General features: G+C 41.5%; 1 protein-coding gene across 1 annotated transcript in view; it reads right to left on the bottom strand.

Moving 5' to 3' along the window:
- Window positions 1-21683, bottom strand: part of THADA (THADA armadillo repeat containing) — a 190949-nt gene that overhangs the window by 120535 nt on the left and 48731 nt on the right. Inside the window, exons 25-26 of the mRNA XM_054397089.1 lie at window positions 20942-21033; window positions 2182-2271 (exon numbers count right to left, since the gene is read on the bottom strand). Coding sequence (XP_054253064.1) covers window positions 2182-2271; window positions 20942-21033 — 182 coding nt within the window. The remainder of the gene's footprint in view (window positions 1-2181; window positions 2272-20941; window positions 21034-21683) is intronic.

Raw genomic sequence — 21683 nt, 5'->3', positions numbered from 1 at the left:
CAGTGGATGTGGTGTATCTTGATTTCAGTAAAGCATTTGACATTGTCTCCCACAACATCCTCACAGCTAAGCTGAGGCAGCGTGGTCTGGATGATTGGGTAGTGAGGTGGAATGAGAACTGCTTGAAGGGAGGAAGTCAGAGAGTTGTGGTCAATGGGACAGAGTCTAGTTGAAGGCCTGAATCTAGTGGACTCCCTCAGGGGTCAGTATTGGGACCAGTGCTGTTCAATACATTCATCAGCAACCTGGATGAGGGCACAGAGAGCACTGTCAGCAAGTTTGCTGATGACAACAAACTGTGTGGAGTGGCTGACACACCAGAGGGTTGTGCTGCCATTCAGTGGGACTTGCACAGGCTGGAGAGTTGGGCAGGGACAGTCTTGCACCTGGGAATGAGCAATCCTATGTACCGGTATAGCTTGGGGACTGACCTCCTGGACAACAGTGAAGGGGAAAAGGACCTGGGGGTCCTAGTGGATGGAAGATTGACCATGAGCCAGTAATGTGCTCTTGTGGCCAAGAATGCTAATGGTATCCTGGGTTGTATTAGAAGAGGTGTGGTTAGTAGGTCGAGAGAAGTTCTCCTCCCCCTCTACTTTCTCCTGGTGAGGCCACATCTGGAATATTGTGTCCAGTTCTGGGCCGGTCAGTTCAAGAAGGACAGGGAACTGCTTGAGAGAGTCCAGTGCGGAGCCAGAAAAATGATCAAAGGAGTGGAACATCTTCCTTACGAGGACAGACTGAGGGAGCTGGGGCTCCTTAGCTTGGAGAGGAGGAGACTGAGGGGTGACCTCATTAATGTTTATAAATACCTGAAGGGTGAGTGCCAAGAGGATGGAGCCAAGCTCTTCTCAGCGATGCCCAATGACAGGACAAGGGACAATGGGTGGAATTTGAGGCATGGGAAGTTCCATGGAAACAGAAGGAAGAATTATTTCACTGTGAGGGTGACAGAACGCTGGAACAGGCTGCCCAGGACGATTGTGGAGTGTCCCTCTCTCGAGATATTCAAGACCCACCTGGGTGGGTTCCTGTGTGAACTCGTATAGGTGATCCTGTTCTGGCAGGGGGGTTGGACTGGGGGATCTTTCGAGGTCCCTTCCAGCCCCTAACATGCTATGATTCTGTGAGATGGCTCCATAGTTTTCCCAGGGATGGAGGTGAAGCTGACTGGTCTGTAGTCTCCTGGAACCTCTGTCTCATCCTTTTTGAAGATCGGAGTGACACTGGCTTTTCTCCAGTCCTCAGGCACCTCTCGTGTTTGCCACGATTTTGCAAAAATGATGGAGAGTGGTAGAGCAACAACATCATCCAATTCTCTCAACTCTCTTGAGTGAATCTTATCAAGGCCCATGGACTCGTGAATATTCAATTTGTGTAACTCATCCCTAACCCAGTCTTCATTGACTAGTGGAGAGTCTTCCCTCCTCCAGGCTTTCTCTCCTTCATCCAGGGACTGGAGTTCACAGGGCTGGTCTTAGGGGTAAAGACTAAAGCAAAGAAGGTATTTAGCAACTCTGCTTTCTCTGCATCTTCAGTTATCAGGGCTGCCTCCTCTTTCAGCAGTGGGCCCACACTTTCCCTGTTCTTCCTTCTACTACTGATATATTTGAAGAAGCCCTTCTTGTTCTCTTTTATTTCCTTTGTCAGTTTTTAGTCCTAAGAGGGTTTTGGCCTTTCTTGTTGCCTTCCTACATGCAACTTCTTTATAGTTCTCCCAACTGACAGGTCTCTTCTTCCATGGACTGTAAGTTTCTTTCTTCCATGAGATTTCCTTCAGAAGCTTCTTGCTCATCTGTGTAGGTCTCCTAGCACTCCTACCGTATTTTTTACTCAAAGGAATGCACCTATTTTGGGCTTGGAGGAAGTGGCATTTTAAAACTGACCAACTTTCTTGGGCTCCTTTACCCTCCAGTCTTAGACCTTGGGATTCCTGCAAGTAGATCTTCGAAGAGTACAAATTTAGCAGCTACTAATTTCTCAGCAGGTGTTCATATTCCAGAGATTTAACTGCAATGTGCAAAAGTTCTTGGAAAAGAGCCTTAACAAAAGACACTGGAAGAACTATATCGTTGCAAGGAGCACCAATGAAAAGAACAGCATTACAGTTTATGGGACACAACTCCGTTTAATCTTTTCATTGCACGTAATATTTCAAGGCTTTCTCAGAGATTGTCTTACCCGTCCAAAGTACTGGTTGCAACCTCCAGCTGCTTGAGAAGAAAAGGATAAAGACTTGGAAACCGAGAGAAAAACTCCCTTCCTGTCATTCTGTAGAAGGGAATCAAGATGATTTACAGTTAGCATTCTACAGTAATTAGTTGCACTCAAATTACCAGTTTAATTGTTGGATTTCTCATACAAAAGTGAAGTTAGAGAGCCAGAAGAACCATGCACAGGATGAAATCCTTTCAAATACAGCACAATGTTTAATTAAAGATTACGATACAGCATAGCGTACACAAGTGATGCAACTGTCTGTGTCTGTCTATACCAACACTGTCTCAGCTAAAAGGGCCTGGCCTTTGGGGAAATTAGCTAATAAAACATATTTAATAGACATGTACTAACAGACGTTAATATTTTACTGATACTGAAAAGCATCTCAGAATAGTAACTTACAGATCTGTAAAACAGAGCAGAAGACATGTCTGACCTTCCCTTAGCCCTCTTTAAACAGTGTTGCTTCAAGCACATGGCAGTGGTGGTATTTCCAGGCCACATGTTTTGCTTGTGTGGTCCAACCACCCTCAAAACAGAGCAATGTGCCAGTACCTACTGAACTCATCCCCAGTCAGAATTAACAAGGCAGCATAGTTCAAGCCACAACTGCAAATCAATCCAAGCTAAAAGAGGTAAGTAGAAATATTCTATATTTGTTTGGTTTACAGTCTTTTGATCAGCAAAGTTTCCTATAAACCACTCAGCACTAAGCACGAGCCACTTAAATGTTACAGTGGGGAGGTTCTAGCTAGAGATATACTATGTAGATAAAATAGGCTTCCTTTAAAAATAAAGAAATAAAGAAAAGCCAGATACAGAGTTTGTTTGCCACATGATCAACCAAGACAAGTAAGTAAATGTTAGCATGATTCCAATGCAAAGCTTCAACAAGCAGACAGATCCAGGTCCAGAAAAAACATGATGAGACTACAAGACTGAATGTGCAAAAAAATAAGCACACACACACAAAAAAAAAGAATTAATGCAAGAGCAAATCAGCACATGGCAAGGATTGGCACAGCTTCTTCCAGCATTCAGCTAACATAGCATGCCTTAGCCATAGGCCACAGAATAAAGAGAGCAAAACCAGATCACTAGATGGAAACAAATGCTCAAAGAGGTACAGAAAGCTTTCCCTAGGAACGTAATAACAGTCCAGTGAATTGCTGTAACTGAAAGCACGACCAAGGATTCTGCAGTAACTGTTATATACACAGAAAAACATTTCAGTTAAAAAATTTAGATGGAAGCACTTGAACTGTGAATGAATATAAATCGCAGCACTAATAGGATGGCTTAAAAGCATCGATACTCATAATCAGTGGTTACTTAAGCAGGAAACACGCATGTAATTGCTTCTAACAGCTTCTTCAAGTTCCTTTTTCTGCACATACCTTATGTAGTACTGAAGATGCAAAGCCAAAGGCAACAAAAGAAAATACATCAAGTCCAAGAGCTCATCTTACTGAATTTTCATATGTAAAACATTAAGAACTCGTACCACAAGGTACATCAACCAAAGCTGAACTGGGATTAAGTTTCCTACAGAATGGCCACTGGTCAAAGGCTTAAAAATGGATCATATGTAAGTAGTATCTCAAGCAACAAATATTTTAATGGGCCCATTTTTAATATATTAAAAATCCAGTAGACAAGTTTGAATCAATATTAAATAATGGAGCTGAATATCCTTACAAAGCAAACAGGAACAACAAAGAAATGCAGTAATTCTCCTCAAAAATGACACTAAACCACATATTTTCTATTAATTTCATTAAAAACTATACTGCTTTGAAAAATTAATACCAATGCTTGGAAGATTTAGCTCATGCATGATAGTAATATAAAAAGGCTTATGTATGTGCATACACACACAAATGTGAGTTAGGCTTCATAATGAGTAAACTAGCCTCATCTTTAAAAGAACGTTAAGTTCTTGACATCTCTATAAAGAAATACATCAACTAAATATGGTCTAAACCAACCCCAAAATCACTGCTAATAGTTTTCATGAAACAACTTTTTCCTCCTTTTCTAAAACATATCTGACAAGGATATGGCTTAAATTAAAAATATAGATACCTGTCCTCCCATTAGTTAATGACAGTTTAGACACAGACCTTTGGCAGTGTAGCTACTATAACTAAATCCTTAAAACTAAAATTTTGCAGATCACAGGATTACATCTACTCACCCTAACACATGTTTATAACAGAAGTAACTGGAAAGATCCTTAAGACACTAGTGTTTTTCCTCATGTTCAGCTGAAATTATTTTTATGTTGCATCAGAGCGCATCTTTGACAGTATGTTCAACCACAGGCTCTGCAATAGTATATTCTTTTTCCAGTTAGCAGCCCATAGTAGCACAATTTCACAATCCTGAATTTCAAAGAGGATTATTGAGACCTAAACAACAGACCAGTGGAAGTGGTCTGAAACAGCAAGTTTAGTAATGAAAAAAAAATTATTATCAGTGGGCAGCTGATGCTTACAATAAAATAACTCTCCCCAGTGTAAAATGTCATTTAAACTAAATTACAGTTATGCTTAATGCCAAAATGTTGAGAGATAACTAATGGAAGCATTTGCATCCTCCTAAATTCACTTGTGAAAATATTTGTAAAGCCATAGACACATAGAGAATATGCATAGGAAGATGGAACATTTACCCTCAGGACATTTAGCAGTTTAACAGTGCTAGTTCTTTGTCATATGCAAGCAATTGTGCAGAAAAGTCCGATGACTAAGTTACAGGACAACCCATTGACAAAGGTTCCACTTTGATGGATGGTGACGGCAGTTGTTTAGCACCTTTCAGAAGAAAGGCTGACAGAGTTTCTTTGCAGTTTTCACCCAAGTTTCCTGAAGAGATGGTCCATTAACAAAGAACAGTCATACAGAAGTATCTCTTGTACCATGCCATAGAAAACCAAGCTATATCCATCACTCCTATTATCTACATTCCCTTGAATTGAACAAATTCTTCCCTACTTTTGCCTGCTCCAGAATCCATTTAAGAGGGAAAGAAGGTTGTGATGACAGAAAAAAAGATATTATGAAATATACAAAGTTAATATAAATCATCAAGAAATTACTCTGAAGGCATATGATGTTACAAAAGACAAAATTTGATTACTAGCAGCAAGCATCTGCAGTGAGTTACCAAAAACCTACAACTAGTTGCAGTAGTAAAAATTAAATACATACATATATAACTGAAAGCAGACTGCAAATCTATGAAACTTTAAGGAAAAGTCTGCTTTAAAAATTAACAAGAATACAGCTTACAGTGCTGATAATACAAAAAAAAAAAACAAAAAAAAAACCAAACCACAAAAAAACAGGTTTGCTTTTCTTTGAAATAACCTAAACCAGAAGCCCTTACTGTATTTTTGATTGTTCATCCATTCATTCAGCACTGGTCCCTCAGCTTTAAAAATTTTGACAGTAGAACCTGGGGTCACCTAAAGTAAGCTAAAGAGCAAGTCTTCTTTCATCTGCTTTGCCTGTGAAGACATTCAGTTTCATCAAACTTCTAGAACTCTTTCTCAAAGGGGAAAAAGATCCTTGCACAGGAATTGGCATGGCTTGTTGAAAGAGCTTTAAACTAGGCTTCAAGGGGGAAGGAGGTAAAACCAGGCTCACTATAGAAGAGCCTAAGAACAGTCTTCAATCTGCTGTCCCACTTGAGGCGAATAATGGCAGTAGAAGCAACAATAAAAACACAGGGCTCACTAATACTTGAGTAACCATAGAAGTGACAGGGAATGGACAGACAGCAAGAGTGACAACCAACAACCTAACTCCCTCTCTGAAATGCCTATACACCAATGCACAGAGTATGGGAAATAAAGAGGAGGAGTTGAGAACTGTGTTAGGTTGCATGACTGTGACATAATTGCAATGACTGAAACACAGTGGGACAGCTCCCATGACTGGAACGTTGTCATGGATGGCTATGTACTATTTAGAAAAGACAGTCCAACAAGGCAAGGAGGTGGTGTTGCTCTCTATGTGAGAGAGCAACCAAAAGGTATTGAGTTCTATCCAGGAGGATAGGTAAAACAAGTTGAAAGCTTGTTGGTAAGAACTAAGGGACATGAAAAGGGGTATGAAACTGTTGTGCATGAAACTGTGTCTACTACAGACCACCAAACCAAGAAGAAGATGTTGATGAGGCCTTCTATAGTCAACAGGACATACCCTCTAAAAGACACTCCTTCGTAGTTATGGATGACTTCAATCACCCTGATATTTGTTGGAAAGCGCACACAGCTAAGCATATTCAGTCCAAAAGACTCTTGCAGTGTGTCGATGATATCTTCTTGACAACGGTAGTGGAGGAACCAAGAAGGAGAGGTCCACTGCTGGACTTTGTATTAACTAAAAAAGGACAGGTTGGGGACATTAAGGGCGAGAACAGCCTTGTCGACAATGCTCATGACATGGTGGAGTTGAGTATTACAAAACGTAGAAGCAGGGCAGTAAGGAGGATTAGAAACACAGACTTCCAAAGGGCTTTGTACTCTTCGAAGATCTACTTGCAGGAATCCCAAGGTCTAAGACCGGAGGGTAAAGGAGCCCAAGAAAGTTGGTCAGTTTTAAAATGCCACTTCCTCCAAGCCCAAGATAGGTGCTTTCCTTTGAGTAAAAAATATGGTAGGAGTGCTAGGAGACCTACACAGATGAGCAAGAAGCTTCTGAAGGAAATCTCATGGAAGAAAGAAACTTACAGTCCATGGAAGAAGAGACCTGTCAGTTGGGAGAACTATAAAGAAGTTGCATGTAGGAAGGCAACAAGAAAGGCCAAAACCCTCTTAGGACTAAAAACTGACAAAGGAAATAAAAGAGAACAAGAAGGGCTTCTTCAAATATATCAGTAGTAGAAGGAAGAACAGGGAAAGTGTGGGCCCACTGCTGAAAGAGGAGGCAGCCCTGATAACTGAAGATGCAGAGAAAGCAGAGTTGCTAAATACCTTCTTTGCTTTAGTCTTTACCCCTAAGACCAGCCCTGTGAACTCCAGTCCCTGGATGAAGGAGAGAAAGCCTGGAGGAGGGAAGACTCTCCACTAGTCAATGAAGACTGGGTTAGGGATGAGTTACACAAATTGAATATTCACGAGTCCATGGGCCTTGATAAGATTCACTCAAGAGAGTTGAGAGAATTGGATGATGTTGTTGCTCTACCACTCTCCATCATTTTTGCAAAATCGTGGCAAACACGAGAGGTGCCTGAGGACTGGAGAAAAGCCAGTGTCACTCCGATCTTCAAAAAGGATGAGACAGAGGTTCCAGGAGACTACAGACCAGTCAGCCTCACCTCCATCCCTGGGAAAACTATGGAGCCACTCATTCTGGAGGTCATCTCACAGAATCATAGCATGTTAGGGGCTGGAAGGGACCTCGAAAGATCCCCCAGTCCAACCCCCCTGCCAGAACAGGATCACCTATACGAGTTTACACAGGAACCCACCCAGGTGGGTCTTGAATATCTCGAGAGAGGGACACTCCACAATCCTCCTGGGCAGCCTGTTCCAGCGTTCTGTCACCCTCACAGTGAAATAATTCTTCCTTCTGTTTCCATGGAACTTCCCATGCCTCAAATTCCACCCATTGTCCCTTGTCCTGTCATTCGGCATCGCTGAGAAGAGCTTGGCTCCATCCTCTTGGCACTCACCCTTCAGGTATTTATAAACATTAATGAGGTCACCCCTCAGTCTCCTCCTCTCCAAGCTAAAGAGCCCCAGCTCCCTCAGTCTGTCCTCGTAAGGAAGATGTTCCACTCCTTTGATCATTTTTCTGGCTCCGCACTGGACTCTCTCAAGCAGTTCCCTGTCCTTCTTGAACTGACCGGCCCAGAACTGGACACAATATTCCAGATGTGGCCTCACCAGGAGAAAGTAGAGGGGGAGGAGAACTTCTCTCGACCTACTAACCACACCTCTTCTAATACAACCCAGGATACCATTAGCATTCTTGGCCACAAGAGCACATTACTGGCTCATGGTCAATCTTCCATCCACTAGGACCCCCAGGTCCTTTTCCCCTTCACTGTTGTCCAGGAGGTCAGTCCCCAAGCTATACCGGTACATAGGATTGCTCATTCCCAGGTGCAAGACTGTCCCTGCCCAACTCTCCAGCCTGTGCAAGTCCCACTGAATGGCAGCACAACCCTCTGGTGTGTCAGCCACTCCACACAGTTTGTTGTCATCAGCAAACTTGCTGACAGTGCTCTCTGTGCCCTCATCCAAGTTGCTGATGAATGTATTGAACAGCACTGGTCCCAATACTGACCCCTGAGGGAGTCCACTAGATTCAGGCCTTCAACTAGACTCTGTCCCATTGACCACAACTCTCTGACTTCCTCCCTTCAAGCAGTTCTCATTCCACCTCACTACCCAATCATCCAGACCACGCTGCCTCAGCTTAGCTGTGAGGATGTTGTGGGAGACAATGTCAAATGCTTTACTGAAATCAAGATACACCACATCCACTTCTCTACCATCATCCATCCACCTGGTTATGTCCTCATAAAAGGCTATCAGGTTGGTCAGACATGACTTCCCCTTGGTGAAACCATGATGACTGCTCCTAATGACCCTCTTGTCCTCGATATACCTAAGGACAGTGCTGAGGATAAGTTGCTCCATCACCTTTCCAGGGATGGAGGTGAGGCTGACCAGTCTATAGTTATCTGGGTGGTCCTTCTTACCCTTTTTGAAGACTGGAGTGACATTTGCCCTCCTCCAGTCCCCAGGCACCTCTCCTCTCTGCCATGACTTACCAAAGATGATGGAGTGTGGTCTGGCAATGACCTCTGCCAGCTCCCTTAGCACCCTTGGGTGCATCCCACCAGGACCCATGGATTTATGGATGTCCAGATGACTGAACTGTTCTCTAACCCAGTCCTCATCAACGAAGGAAAATTTCTCCTTTGTCCTGTCTTTCTCTGGGGCCTCAGGCTCCTGAGGACAGTCTCCATCAGTACAGACGGAAACAATTAAGGCTTTTAGCAATTCTGCCTTCTCTGTGTCCTCTGTCAACAAGGTACCCACCTCATTCAGCAGTGGGCCTATACTGCTTCTGGTGTTAGCTTTTCTTGCAATGTATTTGATGAAGCCCTTTCTATTGTCGCTGATCTCCCCTGCAAGGTTGAATTCCAAGGAGGCCTTAGCCCCAAGGCACATGGAAGAGAAAAAGATTATCAGGAGTAGTCAGCATGGATTTACCAAGGGGAAGTCAGGTTTGCCCAATCTGGTAACATTCTATGATGTCATAACTGAATGGGTAAATGCAGGGAGACCTGTGGATGTAGTCTACCTTGACCTTAGTAAGGCTTTTAACACTATTTCCCATAACATCCTTGTGAGCAAGCTCAGGAAGTATGGGATAGAAGAACAGACAGTGAGATGGATTAGGAACTGGTTACACACTAGAGTCCAAAGAGCAGTGGTCAATGGTGCCAAGCCCAGCTGGAGAGCTGTAACTAGTGGAGTCCCCCAGGGATAAGTGGTAGGTCCAAACCCGTTCAACATCTTCATCAATGACATTGATGAGGGGACAGAGTGTCTGCTCAGCGTGTTTGCCGACAATACCAAACCGGGAGGCTTGGCTGATAAGTCTGATGGATGTGTGGCCATTCAGCGAGACTTGGACAGACCAGCAAGCTGGGCAGAGAGGAACCTAATGAGGTTCAACAAGGATAAGTGCAGAGTCCTGCACCTGGGAAGGGATAATAAACTGCACCGGTGCAGGTTGGGAGGTGCTGTTTTTGAGAGCAGCCTCATGGAGAAGGACCCGGGAGTCTTCATGGACATGACATTATCCATGGGACATCAATGTGCCCTTGTGGCCAAGAAGGCTAATAGCATCTTGGGGTGCGTTAAGAAGAGTGTATCCGGGAGATTCTCCTCCCCGTCTACTCTTCCCTACAGGGATTTACTAGAGAGAGTCCAACAGGGGGCTACAAGGATGATTAAGGTACTGGAACACATGTCTTATGAAGAAAGGCTGTGAGACCTGGGGCTTTTTAGTCTGGAGAGAAGACTGAGAGGGAATCTAATAAATATATATGAGGGCTGGGTGTCAAGAAGCAAAGGATAGCCTCTTCTCACTTGTGCCCTGTGATAGGAAAAGGGGCAAGGGGATGTAAACTACAGCACAGGAAGTTCCACCTCATCATGAAGATAAACTTCTTTTCTGTAAGGGTTACAGACCACTGGAACAGGCTCCCCAGAGAGTTTGTGAAGTCTCCTTCTCTGAAGACTTTCAAGACTTGCCTGGATGTGTTCCTGTGTGACCTGCACTAGATGATATGATCCTGCTCGGGCAAGGGGGTTGAACTCGATCTCTGGAGGTCCCTTCCAACCCCTAACATCTTGTGGTCCTGTGCTGCATTCCTGGGATCATATGTTAAAATACATATATTTTTCAAGGAAAGACAGAACCTGCGTGTTTAACTGTCTTATGTTCAATGATGCTATTTTCTAACGTGCTTGAGTGATACAGGGTCATGCTGGAAACAGAAAAAGTGTCCAAGCATATTAATTGGTACCTTGAATCCCTCAACAAGAGGACAAAGACAATGAGCAAATGTGATCCTGTAACACATCAACTCTGACACAGTCAGTACAAATACAAATGTCACTCTTCGATAACTGGGCAGGACATAAACTGGAATAAGTCACATCTGACTTGCAGCTAAGAGAGACACTTTGAAAGAGCTGCTCACATGACCAAGGGAACAGAAAGCAAATTTCCTGAGAGAAGATTTAAAAACCTCAACTTGTTTTGTCTGGCAAAATTAACAAAGATGGGATATATGACTGGCATCCACAAATACCTCAAAGGGGAGCATCGAGAGGGAAAATAATTATTTAAAATAAAGGACAATGCTAACATAAGAACAAATGACTATTAAATGGCCATGAATAAATATACATCGCAAGTTAGGTTTCTAATGATCAAAGCAGCAAGATTCTTGAGAAGTTTTACTTGGGAAGGTTGCACTCAGGGAACCTTCCTGAAGAAATACTGGGGGAAAAGCAAATTATTTTTAAGAAGTGACTTGATCAGTTTATAAAAGGAACGGTATGGAAAGCTTGTTTGTGAAAAGAACTGAGTCAGTGTACCAGCAGGACCCTTACTACTGTGTACTTCTGTGACGTGCTGATCCACATGGAAAGTGCAACCCTTTCTAAACACATGCAGTTCAAATTGTGATGAACTCTCTGATAAGAATTATTTTAAGATTAGCAACTGGTAATTTTTAAATCTCACCCTGGATATCACCAATCAGACTAAGATTTTATGCAAGCAGATTCCAAAATGCACATTGGATGTGTGTGGAAAAATTTCTAGAACTTCCTTTCAGAAGGTCCAGGCATTCAGTGATCACCCTTAAAAACTTGCTTGTATTTCACAAAATTGAAGTCTGCAGCATGTTTCAGAAAGAGTGAAGAGGTGTCTCACATCTCAAAAAAAAAAATAACCTCCAAAATCATTGCATTTTCACTTGACTTGTGAAAAAAGGAGCAGAATCAAAATCTATACTAAGGCAACCCCATTGTGGTCAGCTCAAGGAGGTAATCTGCAAATTCCAGGACAAGCACCGTAACTGGAGATTGGGAAACATGCTAATGAAAGACTCCAAACTTGATAAGTTTCAGAGCTTCACATTGGTAAGAAGAAACTGACAGAAAAACCACCCTAAAGAAACTTGTCCATAAATGCACACGGAATTCAAGAATCTGATGAGCATTCCAATAGATTAAGCTAAACCAGATTTGAAACGATTAAATAATTCTCATAATTTTAAAATCATTCCTGGAATCTGTTTTTTTTTTATTTCTTAGGGAAAGCAGTTAAGCTACATTTTTATTAAGACACAAAGCTTAAAGACACAAAATGGACTCAGAAATGATGTACTTGTCAAACAGGTTCACTTTCACTCAGCTTTCTCATTTGGAAGCTGAGGAAGTACAGCTAGGATAAACAAAGTATTTGGGCTAGACCACCAGGTCCAAAGGGCATCAGTGGTTTGGTGTTTGGTTGTTGGCAGATAACCATGGATCAGTTCTGGAGCCCCAAAATCCCTCAACATTTTTATCAACAACTTTGTGGTTGAGATAGCACCTTGTGCAGATCTGTGGACAACACTGAAATAGGAGTGGATGAAGCACATACAGTAGAAGTTTAGTAGAGACAGGCCTTGAAAACCTTGAAGGTTTGAGTCAACAGAAATCTCATACAATTCAACAAGGAGAATAACAATGTATTTGCACCTGGGCTAAATAATCCTGAGCATCAGCATAGGTTGAAACCAACTGGCTCATAACAGCCCCATGTAAAGGACCTGGGGAGTTGCAGCAGATGCCAAGATCAGTATGAGCCAATGGTATGTCCTCACCGCAAATACGGCAAACCCCATACCGGACTGCGTTCAGCAGGATGAATGTAGCAGCAGATCAAGGGAAGTTACTGCCCACCTCTTTCACACAGTGAGGCTGGACATGGAATCTTCCAACCAGTTCTGGGTTGCCTGCTTCAGGAGAGATTAAACAGAAGAGGGTCCACCAAACAGTTACTCAGATGGATAGGTTCTGGAGCACAGATGGTATAGAAAGGACCAATGGTCACAAATCAAAGCTTGAGGGTTTTAAACTGGACAACAGGAGGTTTTTAGCTTACTTCCCACTGCAGCACTATGGTTTTAACTTAGTTTTCTTAATAGAGCATTTTTTCTGGTCTTCCTCAAAGATGATAAAGCACATTTCTTCAGTGACAAGAAGGGACAACTTTTTAATCAAGTTGTTCAATAAAACCCCGCAATTCAGGTATCATTTTTACCTCACATGAAATGAAAAACACTATGAAGAGGAAAGAAGATTTTTTATAAAGATGTGGAGTTTGCACCTTCAGTGAAGATGTGGCGACATTGCACCTTCAATGTATCAAACATCTGCTTTGTTAGGAATTAGAAAATACTTAAATCCCAGAACAGTAAGCAAAATAATTTAAGTTCAGTGACTGGAAAACACATTCTTTTATGCTATATAGCCCTAGAAGAAATACCTTAAAGGAGCTAAGAATATGCCACTATATCTTGGTTTTCATTTTCCTGCAGATAGAAGTGATAGAATAAACATTCTTACTAGTTTATGTTGCTGTGGTTTTATGAGGTTAATAACTGAACTGTCTATCAAGGCCTGTACATATACAGTAGTTACATACCTTCTGCTTAGAAGCACTTTTATTTACAAGAGAGCTAGCCAAAATTTCCAAAGGGCTGTATGATCTAGTTTGCTTTGATCTCTTTCTAAGTACAAGAGTCTTTATACCTCTCTTGTTTTGCTATTATACTCTTTGTGTATTCAAGAACAGAAAAAGCACCTGCCTAGAATAAATACCTCATAAAAAGTATAACTAAGAGGAATAATTACGCAATACACAGTTCACCAAAACAACTCACAAAATCCTTTTCCAAGAGCATTTTTATTACTGTACTAGCAACTAGTGTACTACTATACTAGCTACTAGTGTACAATGGGCTCAGAACAAAAATAGGGGAATCACTTAAACCCAACACTACAGATAGCAACACATTAACCAGCACTCAACTGTGATATACATACACAAATGTGCATTTCTGTACATGCATGTATATAAAACTATATAAAACCCAGTTTAAAATATGCATTTTACATAAATAATTATTTTTAACAAGATTTTTTTAGAAAGTTGAACTATGTATATGCATGAGTGTGCACATGTATGTACACATATCATAGAAATCACAGAAACATTCAGGTTGGAAAAGACCCTTGGGATCACCAAGTCTAACCAATAACCCTGCTCTACAAGGTTCACCCCTAAACCATATCCCCAAGCACCACATCCAAACGACCTTTAAACACATCCAGGGTTGGTGACTCAACCACCTCGCTGGGTAGCCCATTCCAATGCCTGACCACTCTTTCCATGAATTTTTTTTCCTAATGTCCAGTCCAAACCTAGCCAGTTGCAGCTTGAGGCCATTCCCTCTTGTTCTATCACTAATCAACTATGAGAAGAGACCAGCACCAACCTCTCTATGACATCCTTTCAGGTAGTTGTAAAGAGTGATGACGTCTCCCCTCAGCCTCCTCTTTTCCAAACTAAACAGCCCCAGATCCCTAGTCACTCCTCATAAGATTTATTCTCCAGGCCCTTCACCAGCTTTGTTGCCCTTTTCTGCACCCGCTCCAGTATCTCCACATCTCTCTTGTACTGAGGTGCCCAAAACTGAACACAATACTCGAGGTGTGGCCAGGATGCCATTGGCTTTCTTGGCCACCTGGGCACACTGCTTGCTAATATTCGGTTGCTTGTTTATTAGAACCCCCAGGTCCCTTTCTGCCAAACAGCTTTTCAACCACACTTCCCCAAGCCTGTAGCGTTGCTTGGGGTTGTTGTGACTCAAGTACAGGACCTAGAATTTGGCCTCATTGAACATTGAGGCCTCATTGAACATTAACATTGGCCCATCGATCCAATCTATCCAACAAATACACAAATCTGTATGCATACACACACATATAAATAAAATTAAGACATGTATAAGTCTCCAATAACTCTATTGTACCACTGCCTATGTAACTATCAACTTCTTGCCACAAATTTAGCATTGTGAATTTTACCTCCCAACAAGCTCCACACTTTCTCTCTGTCTGGGAGTATTCTGTGAAAAGTACCTGCTTTTCAATTAGCATGGTGAAGTTAATGAATAAGGGATTTGTGTACATTACATACGGAACAAAAGAGAGTGATTTTATCAATTCATATTGATGAAAACTTTTACTTCTGCAGGAGAAACCAGAGTATTTTTTGTTTCAACAAACGTTATACCCCTAAAACGAATGGACAGACATTACCTCAGGCCAGCAAATACATTTTTAGTGTGTTTCACTTTGGGTAGATTTTCATTCAGGTCACTTTACTGCGTTCATCCTCTTATTTTGTGGTTCTGACTTAAGACAGCATTTTATGAAGATCTGCCCAGTTCAGGAAAGCACACATACATATTTTCACAGCAGTGCTTTAAGTGTGTGTTTATGTCTAAAAGATTTGACTGGGATTTATGCGGGTTAATATTTCCCTTACTCTGTACATACCATATAAACATTGAAGGTATTTCAGATAGATACACATACTGTATTCCTAAAGCCAACAGAAATCCTATAAACACAGAGAATTCTCAACTTCAAGAACAGTTCATGTTTTCTGCTAGAGGAGTTTTTACACAGTTTTTAGATTGGACTTGTTACACAAACAGTAATTGAAGCACTAACACAGAGGGAAACAGATTTGTTTAGGAGCTTGTTTTCAATTTGCATCTGTTTCTACACAAAACTTTCATAAATTTAACCTTCAATTTAAAAGTTAATAGTGCCTTATCATCATTATTCTTATTATAAAGGCACTTAGAAATGATAAACCTGAACAAAATTATGTTTAAACAAGCATATTGTTACTGAACTATTAATCAGTAAAAGTTTTAAGACTTATCTGAGCCAGCCTGAATTTTCACATTTTCTTTAGACGGTTTTGAGATTAAGTCTTCTAAATCTATTAAAGTAAATTAAAAAAAAAAAAAAAGCCAGAGCATTTAAACAAAAAAGTCAAGTAAAATAAATGTGTCCTATTTTTGGGTCACAGAAGGGGGAAGGATTTTTTTAAATTACTTTAACAAAACCAAACCCCTTATAAGTCAATATACTGCACAAAATCCTTAATAACTACTTAGCAAGCATTCACTGGAACAACTGAGGTGGCACGGAGGGAACAGGCTGCAAAACATGGAACAGAAGGACTTAGGGGAAATGGCTCAGTTATCTTGTGAAACTTCACTATCAGTGACCCAGGATTTCAACCGAAAAGCTGCAAGAGACCCAGGTTGCCAGAGAAAATACACCAGGGAATCACTAACAAGATCCAAGTTTAAGGAATCCCAACCCTTCAAATTTCCAGCTAACTCATAAGAGTGAGACTCGGCATAAGCCCTGAGTTCAGCTCAAGAAATCTCATGCCTTCCTGCCCTAGTTCTCCCTAGTTGCACCAATACAGCTGCAGAGGCAAATGTACTGCAGATGATGCACAGCAGAGCCCCACTGAAAACTGAACTGGCATAACCAAGCAGCAGGCACCATGATGTGTAGTTGGCAATTTCTTCAGCCTATGTCTCCTTAAACTACAGAACAAGGTTTCAAAGAATAACCTTCTCTATCATCACCTAGTATTGCCTTGTCCTCAGTCTGAGACAGACCATTCTGGCTGGCTTTCCTAAAGGTTCTTCAATGACCACAAAGCAGAGCTCAACACACTTTCTTGTCTATAGTCCCTAGTAGGGATAGCCACTGCAGACGTAACTTAAAACGTCTGTCAGCAGAGTTAGGCATCCTCTCACTCCCATGGAGTGAGGGAGCCCTTTCACACAACTGTTCTACTGCAAGCACTCAGAATGGCACAGGCATGTTTGGAGGTGAAAAGACAACAAAAAAACAGGTATCAAAACAAAACCCCAAACCCATCATTCTTGTACATATGCCTGGAAAAAAAAATCGTGTTATTGATCAGACACAGGTTATAGTTCATTCATTCAGTCAGTCATTCAATACAACGTTTTTCAACCACCACTGTGCTGCCAGTATATAAACACCTCAGCTGTATGGCAATTATTATGTACAAAATTAACATAAATAGGGAATAGACCACAACATCAGTAGACTAAAAGCAGCAAAAGACATGACAGACCTCTAATTTTTGCACAAAGTATACTATATGTGATTTTTTAGTGGAGATAGAGAAAAAAACGGAAACAGAAAACAAAGTATGTCAAAGAAACACAGCAGTAGAGTCAAGTTGCCAGTACTGTTTCAACAATGCTTTCTTCTGGAAGTCTACACAAACTCTCCACCCCAACTGTATCAGTTCATAGGAAATCTTTTTGAGAAAATAACCAGAAAATCCAACCCTTTTACAACAGATTCCCAGAACAGCCCAGCAATAAAGTAACTCCCCACTATCCCCCTGGCACCCCTAATCTAAAAATTAGGCTACCTAAAAACCTATGCATGGTCCTAATGGCAGCATCAGAATTGGTCTCTCTATCTGTCCACAGACAGACTGCTCCTTAATGCAAATAGAACATGCTGCAGGCCACAGAACAAGCAGCTCAAACTCAGATGACTTTCACACAAACTCCTATAGATGCAAGTTGCTAACATGTTAGTGCTTTTGCAGTAAATAGCCAGATACAGAAGGGTGGGGGTGGGGGAGGAGGCAATTTACTTTGCTTTAATATATGAATTCTTTTCTGGCAAAAGACTGAACAAATAAAGAGGTCCGGAAGAGCCCAAGCACAGCTTCACCTCAGGGATGTCGCTGCAGGGAGCTGTGCAGCAACGGTGACACCTTGTGGTACCCAACCACTGAAACACAGACCTCAAACACAACCCACCTTAAACCCACCAGCTGAGATTAGGGGAAGAAGCTTTACAAACAAAATAGCTAAGCATTCTCTTTCTTAATCAGCATCTCCTGTAGAAAGAGGATTCAGAAACTTGAAATAAAATCTCTGCCTCTGTTTTTATAGCTACTGTCTCTCACTGATCTGTCCTCAGAAGTATTTTCCCATTCCCCGTTTCACAGCATTGATGACTTCATTTGAGAAACAGTAGAAATTTCTGTGTGCAATGTTTAAAGAAAAATTGCTACATGAATAAAGGAAGAAAAAGAACTCAGCCCAGCTTTAACAAGTTTTGGTCAAAAATCACTACAAAAAGTGATTGTGGGGAAAAAAAAAAAAGCTTTAGAGCAGCAAGTAAACAGTGACAGCTACATAAAAAATAATATTTTTAATTAATTCAATTAAACAATATAAAAGTTTACTGCATTTTAGTATCTCCCATCCCCAACAGATGCTCCAAAGCATTACTTTCTGCAGTTTTACAAATGGAAATCTTAGACTGCACATCTCATCACAGTGTTTGTATTTGAGAAGTTAGCTTGCCTTCCCACAAGTTAGTGTGAAGCTTTTTCCCTAGGACTGAAGCTTAAAAAAGCTGAGGTACATCTCTTTTTCAGTAAGTGCTCAGTATCAAATTTATTAAAAACACACCAAACTTTAAATGCTGTTATGAAGTGACAAGGCAAGAAATGAGAAACGCTTTTTATTACTCTGCTTGGGTTGCAAGGGTATGGGAGTGAATTAGAGGTTTGTATGAGAAGCCAACTGAGCTTATGACAAAGCAGGGATATATTTATGCAGTAGGGGAGACGACATTTTGGAGAGTTATTTTCTTAGGAAAAATCTCCCTTCAATCTCCTACGTATGTTTCTTCCAACATTCATACATGTATAGTAACTAATTTTTCAAATGACATCTGAAACTAATTATTTGAAACTGATAAAATGGCACCTATCTATGATTTTACAGAAAAAAATAGTATCATCTCAGGACATTTACTTGCTCTTAATGTGCACAAAAATTGTATTATTTACATAGATCAACACTAAAGATCCAGCATATAAAGAATTTTTTTAAAACAGCAGAATGTTTGAAATGAAAGTGTAAGAAAAGCCTTTTTTCAGAAAACGCTTATTTGCCCATGATTTGGAAATCCATTATGACTTCCTGACAGGCAGCCAACAATTCAGAACAGCCAGCATGGCTTTACTTAGGGGCAGGTCCTGCCTGACTAACCTAGTGGCCTTCCATGATAGAGTGATAGGTCATAGATAAGGGATGACCTATGGATGTGATCTGTCTGGAGTTCTACAAGGCCTTTGACACAGTCCCCCACAACATCCTGCTCATCAAATTGGAGGGATATGGATTTGATGGGTGGACTGTTCAGTGGATAAGGAATTGGCTGGATGGTTGCACCCAGAGGGTGGTACTCAATGGCTTGAAGTCCAGATGGAGACTAGTAACAAGCAGTGTCTCTCAGGGATCCATACTGGGACCTGTGCTGTTTAGTATTTTTATCAATGACACGGTGATATCGAGTGCACCATCAGCAAGTTTGCAGATGGCACCAAGCTGAGTGGTGTTATCAATACGCCAGAGGGATAGGAGGTCATCCAGAGAGACATGGACAAGCTGGAGAGGTAGGCCCAGGTGAACCTCATGAGGTTCAATAAGAGCATGCGCAGGATTCTGCACCTGGGCTGGCACAATCCTCACTATCAATACAGACTAAGGGATGAGGTGGTAGAAAGCAGCCCTGAGGAAAAGGACGTGGGGGTGCTGATGGATGAGAAGCTGGACCTGAGCAGACAGTGTGCACTTGCAGCCCAGAAGAACAATCACATCCTGGGCTGCATCAAAAGATGTGTTGCCAGCAGATCCAGAGAGGTGATTCTGCCACTTTACTGTGCTCTGGTGAGACCTCACCTGGCTCTGGAGCCCTCAATATAGGAAGGACATGGACTTGATGGAGTTGGTCCAGAGGAGGGTCAAGGGAATGATCAGAGGGTTGGAGCACCTCTGCTACAAGGACAGGCTGAGGGAGCTGGGATTGCTCAGCCTGGAGAAGAGGAGGCTCTGGGGAGACCTAATAGCAGCCTTCCAGTACCTGAAGGGGGACTACAAGAAGGATGGGGAGTCTGATTACAAAAGCCACGGGGGCAATGGCTTTTAGCTGGAAAAGAGCAGATTTAGATTGGATGTCACGAAAAAGTTCTTTACTATGAGGGTAGTGGAACACTGAACAGATTGCCCAGGGAGGTGGTTGCAGCCCCTTCTCTGAAGATATTTAAGCTGAGGCTCAACAAGGCCCTGGGCAGCCTGGTCTACTTGGAGGTGTCCCAGCTGGCTGTGGGGAGGTCGGACTTAGATGACCTCTCGAGGTCCCTTCCAGCCCAGACCATTCCATGATTCTATGAAATGGTTACCATAATATTCAGCGTGACCACTCTGGCCTCATAGACTCACCCAACAGTACTTTTAAATTAGTTTATTCTGCAGCTGGGGTTATTTTCACATCCCTACTAGAGCAGGAATCTCAGCTACAGAGCCCATGCCATGGGCATGTCTTATTTGCTGCAGAAGCTAAAACAAGGGGCTGAAGGCCAAAGAAAACATGGTGGTGGAGGACACACTTTGAAGTGCTGGAGGAGAATTGGGTTTGTGTGCAAAAGTGGAATGGTAGAGTATCTAGAGCAGGACTATGAACTTGGAATTCCTTGGAATGAACTCAATCCCTTGGAAGAGAAACAGCTTTGCAAACTGCAGTTTTTCTATCTTGGAGGAAAGAGATGTGAAAGAGGAACAGGATGTTCTAGAGTAAGAAGACTAATGAGAAAAATCTCAAATTGGTAGAGTTGAAATGACCTCCAAGGCTGCTCTAGAGGTAAAGGAACACACATGTGACCATTGCTCCTCTTCGCCCTTCTCTTTGCTGTCAAGAGCAATAGGGCTAGTTTGTGGCCCCAAGAAAGGCTAGGCATATGGAAGAGTTTCTGTAAAACTGCACAGGAGTACAATTTAACTGTCAGTACTCAACAGTAGATATTTTCGGCCCCACCACTTATTTCTTGGCAGCCCAGTTTAAGCAAAGTTAGATGTTTTTGTAACATTACAATTCAATATATCCATAAAGCAAGCAATATTTTCAAATTGTTGTTGGCTAAGGTCATGTTTTTCAAACTCACAATTGGAACCAAGTGAAGCTTACCTATTTTTTTTTGAATTTTCATCTTTCCCTCTTTTAACCCCAAAAATTCTTGTAATCAGAGCACTAAAAAGAAGTGTAGATGAATTTCTTACCTAAAGGAAAAAGCAAAGAATATGAACCATGCTTTAAAAATCCTTTCTAAATGTACTAATTTTTTTAAATACAGCCGTTAATGTACAGTCAAAAAGAAGCACAGATGACTGAAGGACAGAGTGTGCTTACTGTTCAGAGGTCAGTATATGGAAACAATTCATTCAGAGCAGTTTTCCCCTTAATCAAGATGGCACTAATAAACAGTTCAGATGTTTTGGAGATGTTCACCTTTAACATAAGGGATACATCAGGTTTCTAGTGGTCCAAAGATTTCACCCTTATGTATGGCATACTCTGAAATGTTCTACCTTAACACGCCATATGGAATACTGTCTTCTATTGACAACCCAACTGTCAGTGAGAATGAATGTAAATGCATCCCTTACTAGCTAGGTGCACTGACTCAAAATTTAGCAGTCACATTTTTGTCTGTAAGGTAATTTTGTTCCTACTGGTTTTCAATAGTAGCACTTCACATTATAGAAAAATGAAACACGTCCAAAAATAATGACCAAAACTATGACTTTTTTGCTGGTCTACATTATTGTTTTACCTTAAAATATTATTCCATGTAACATACCAGAAAATCATAGTATTGTCATTTATAACCATGAACAAAACTTGACTGAACAGCACCACTATATATCTT

The sequence above is a fragment of the Indicator indicator genome, chromosome 2 (genome assembly GCF_027791375.1).
Source record: "Indicator indicator isolate 239-I01 chromosome 2, UM_Iind_1.1, whole genome shotgun sequence".
Classification (NCBI taxonomy): Eukaryota; Metazoa; Chordata; class Aves; order Piciformes; family Indicatoridae; genus Indicator; species Indicator indicator.
This window is presented reverse-complemented; position numbering and strand designations above follow the sequence as displayed.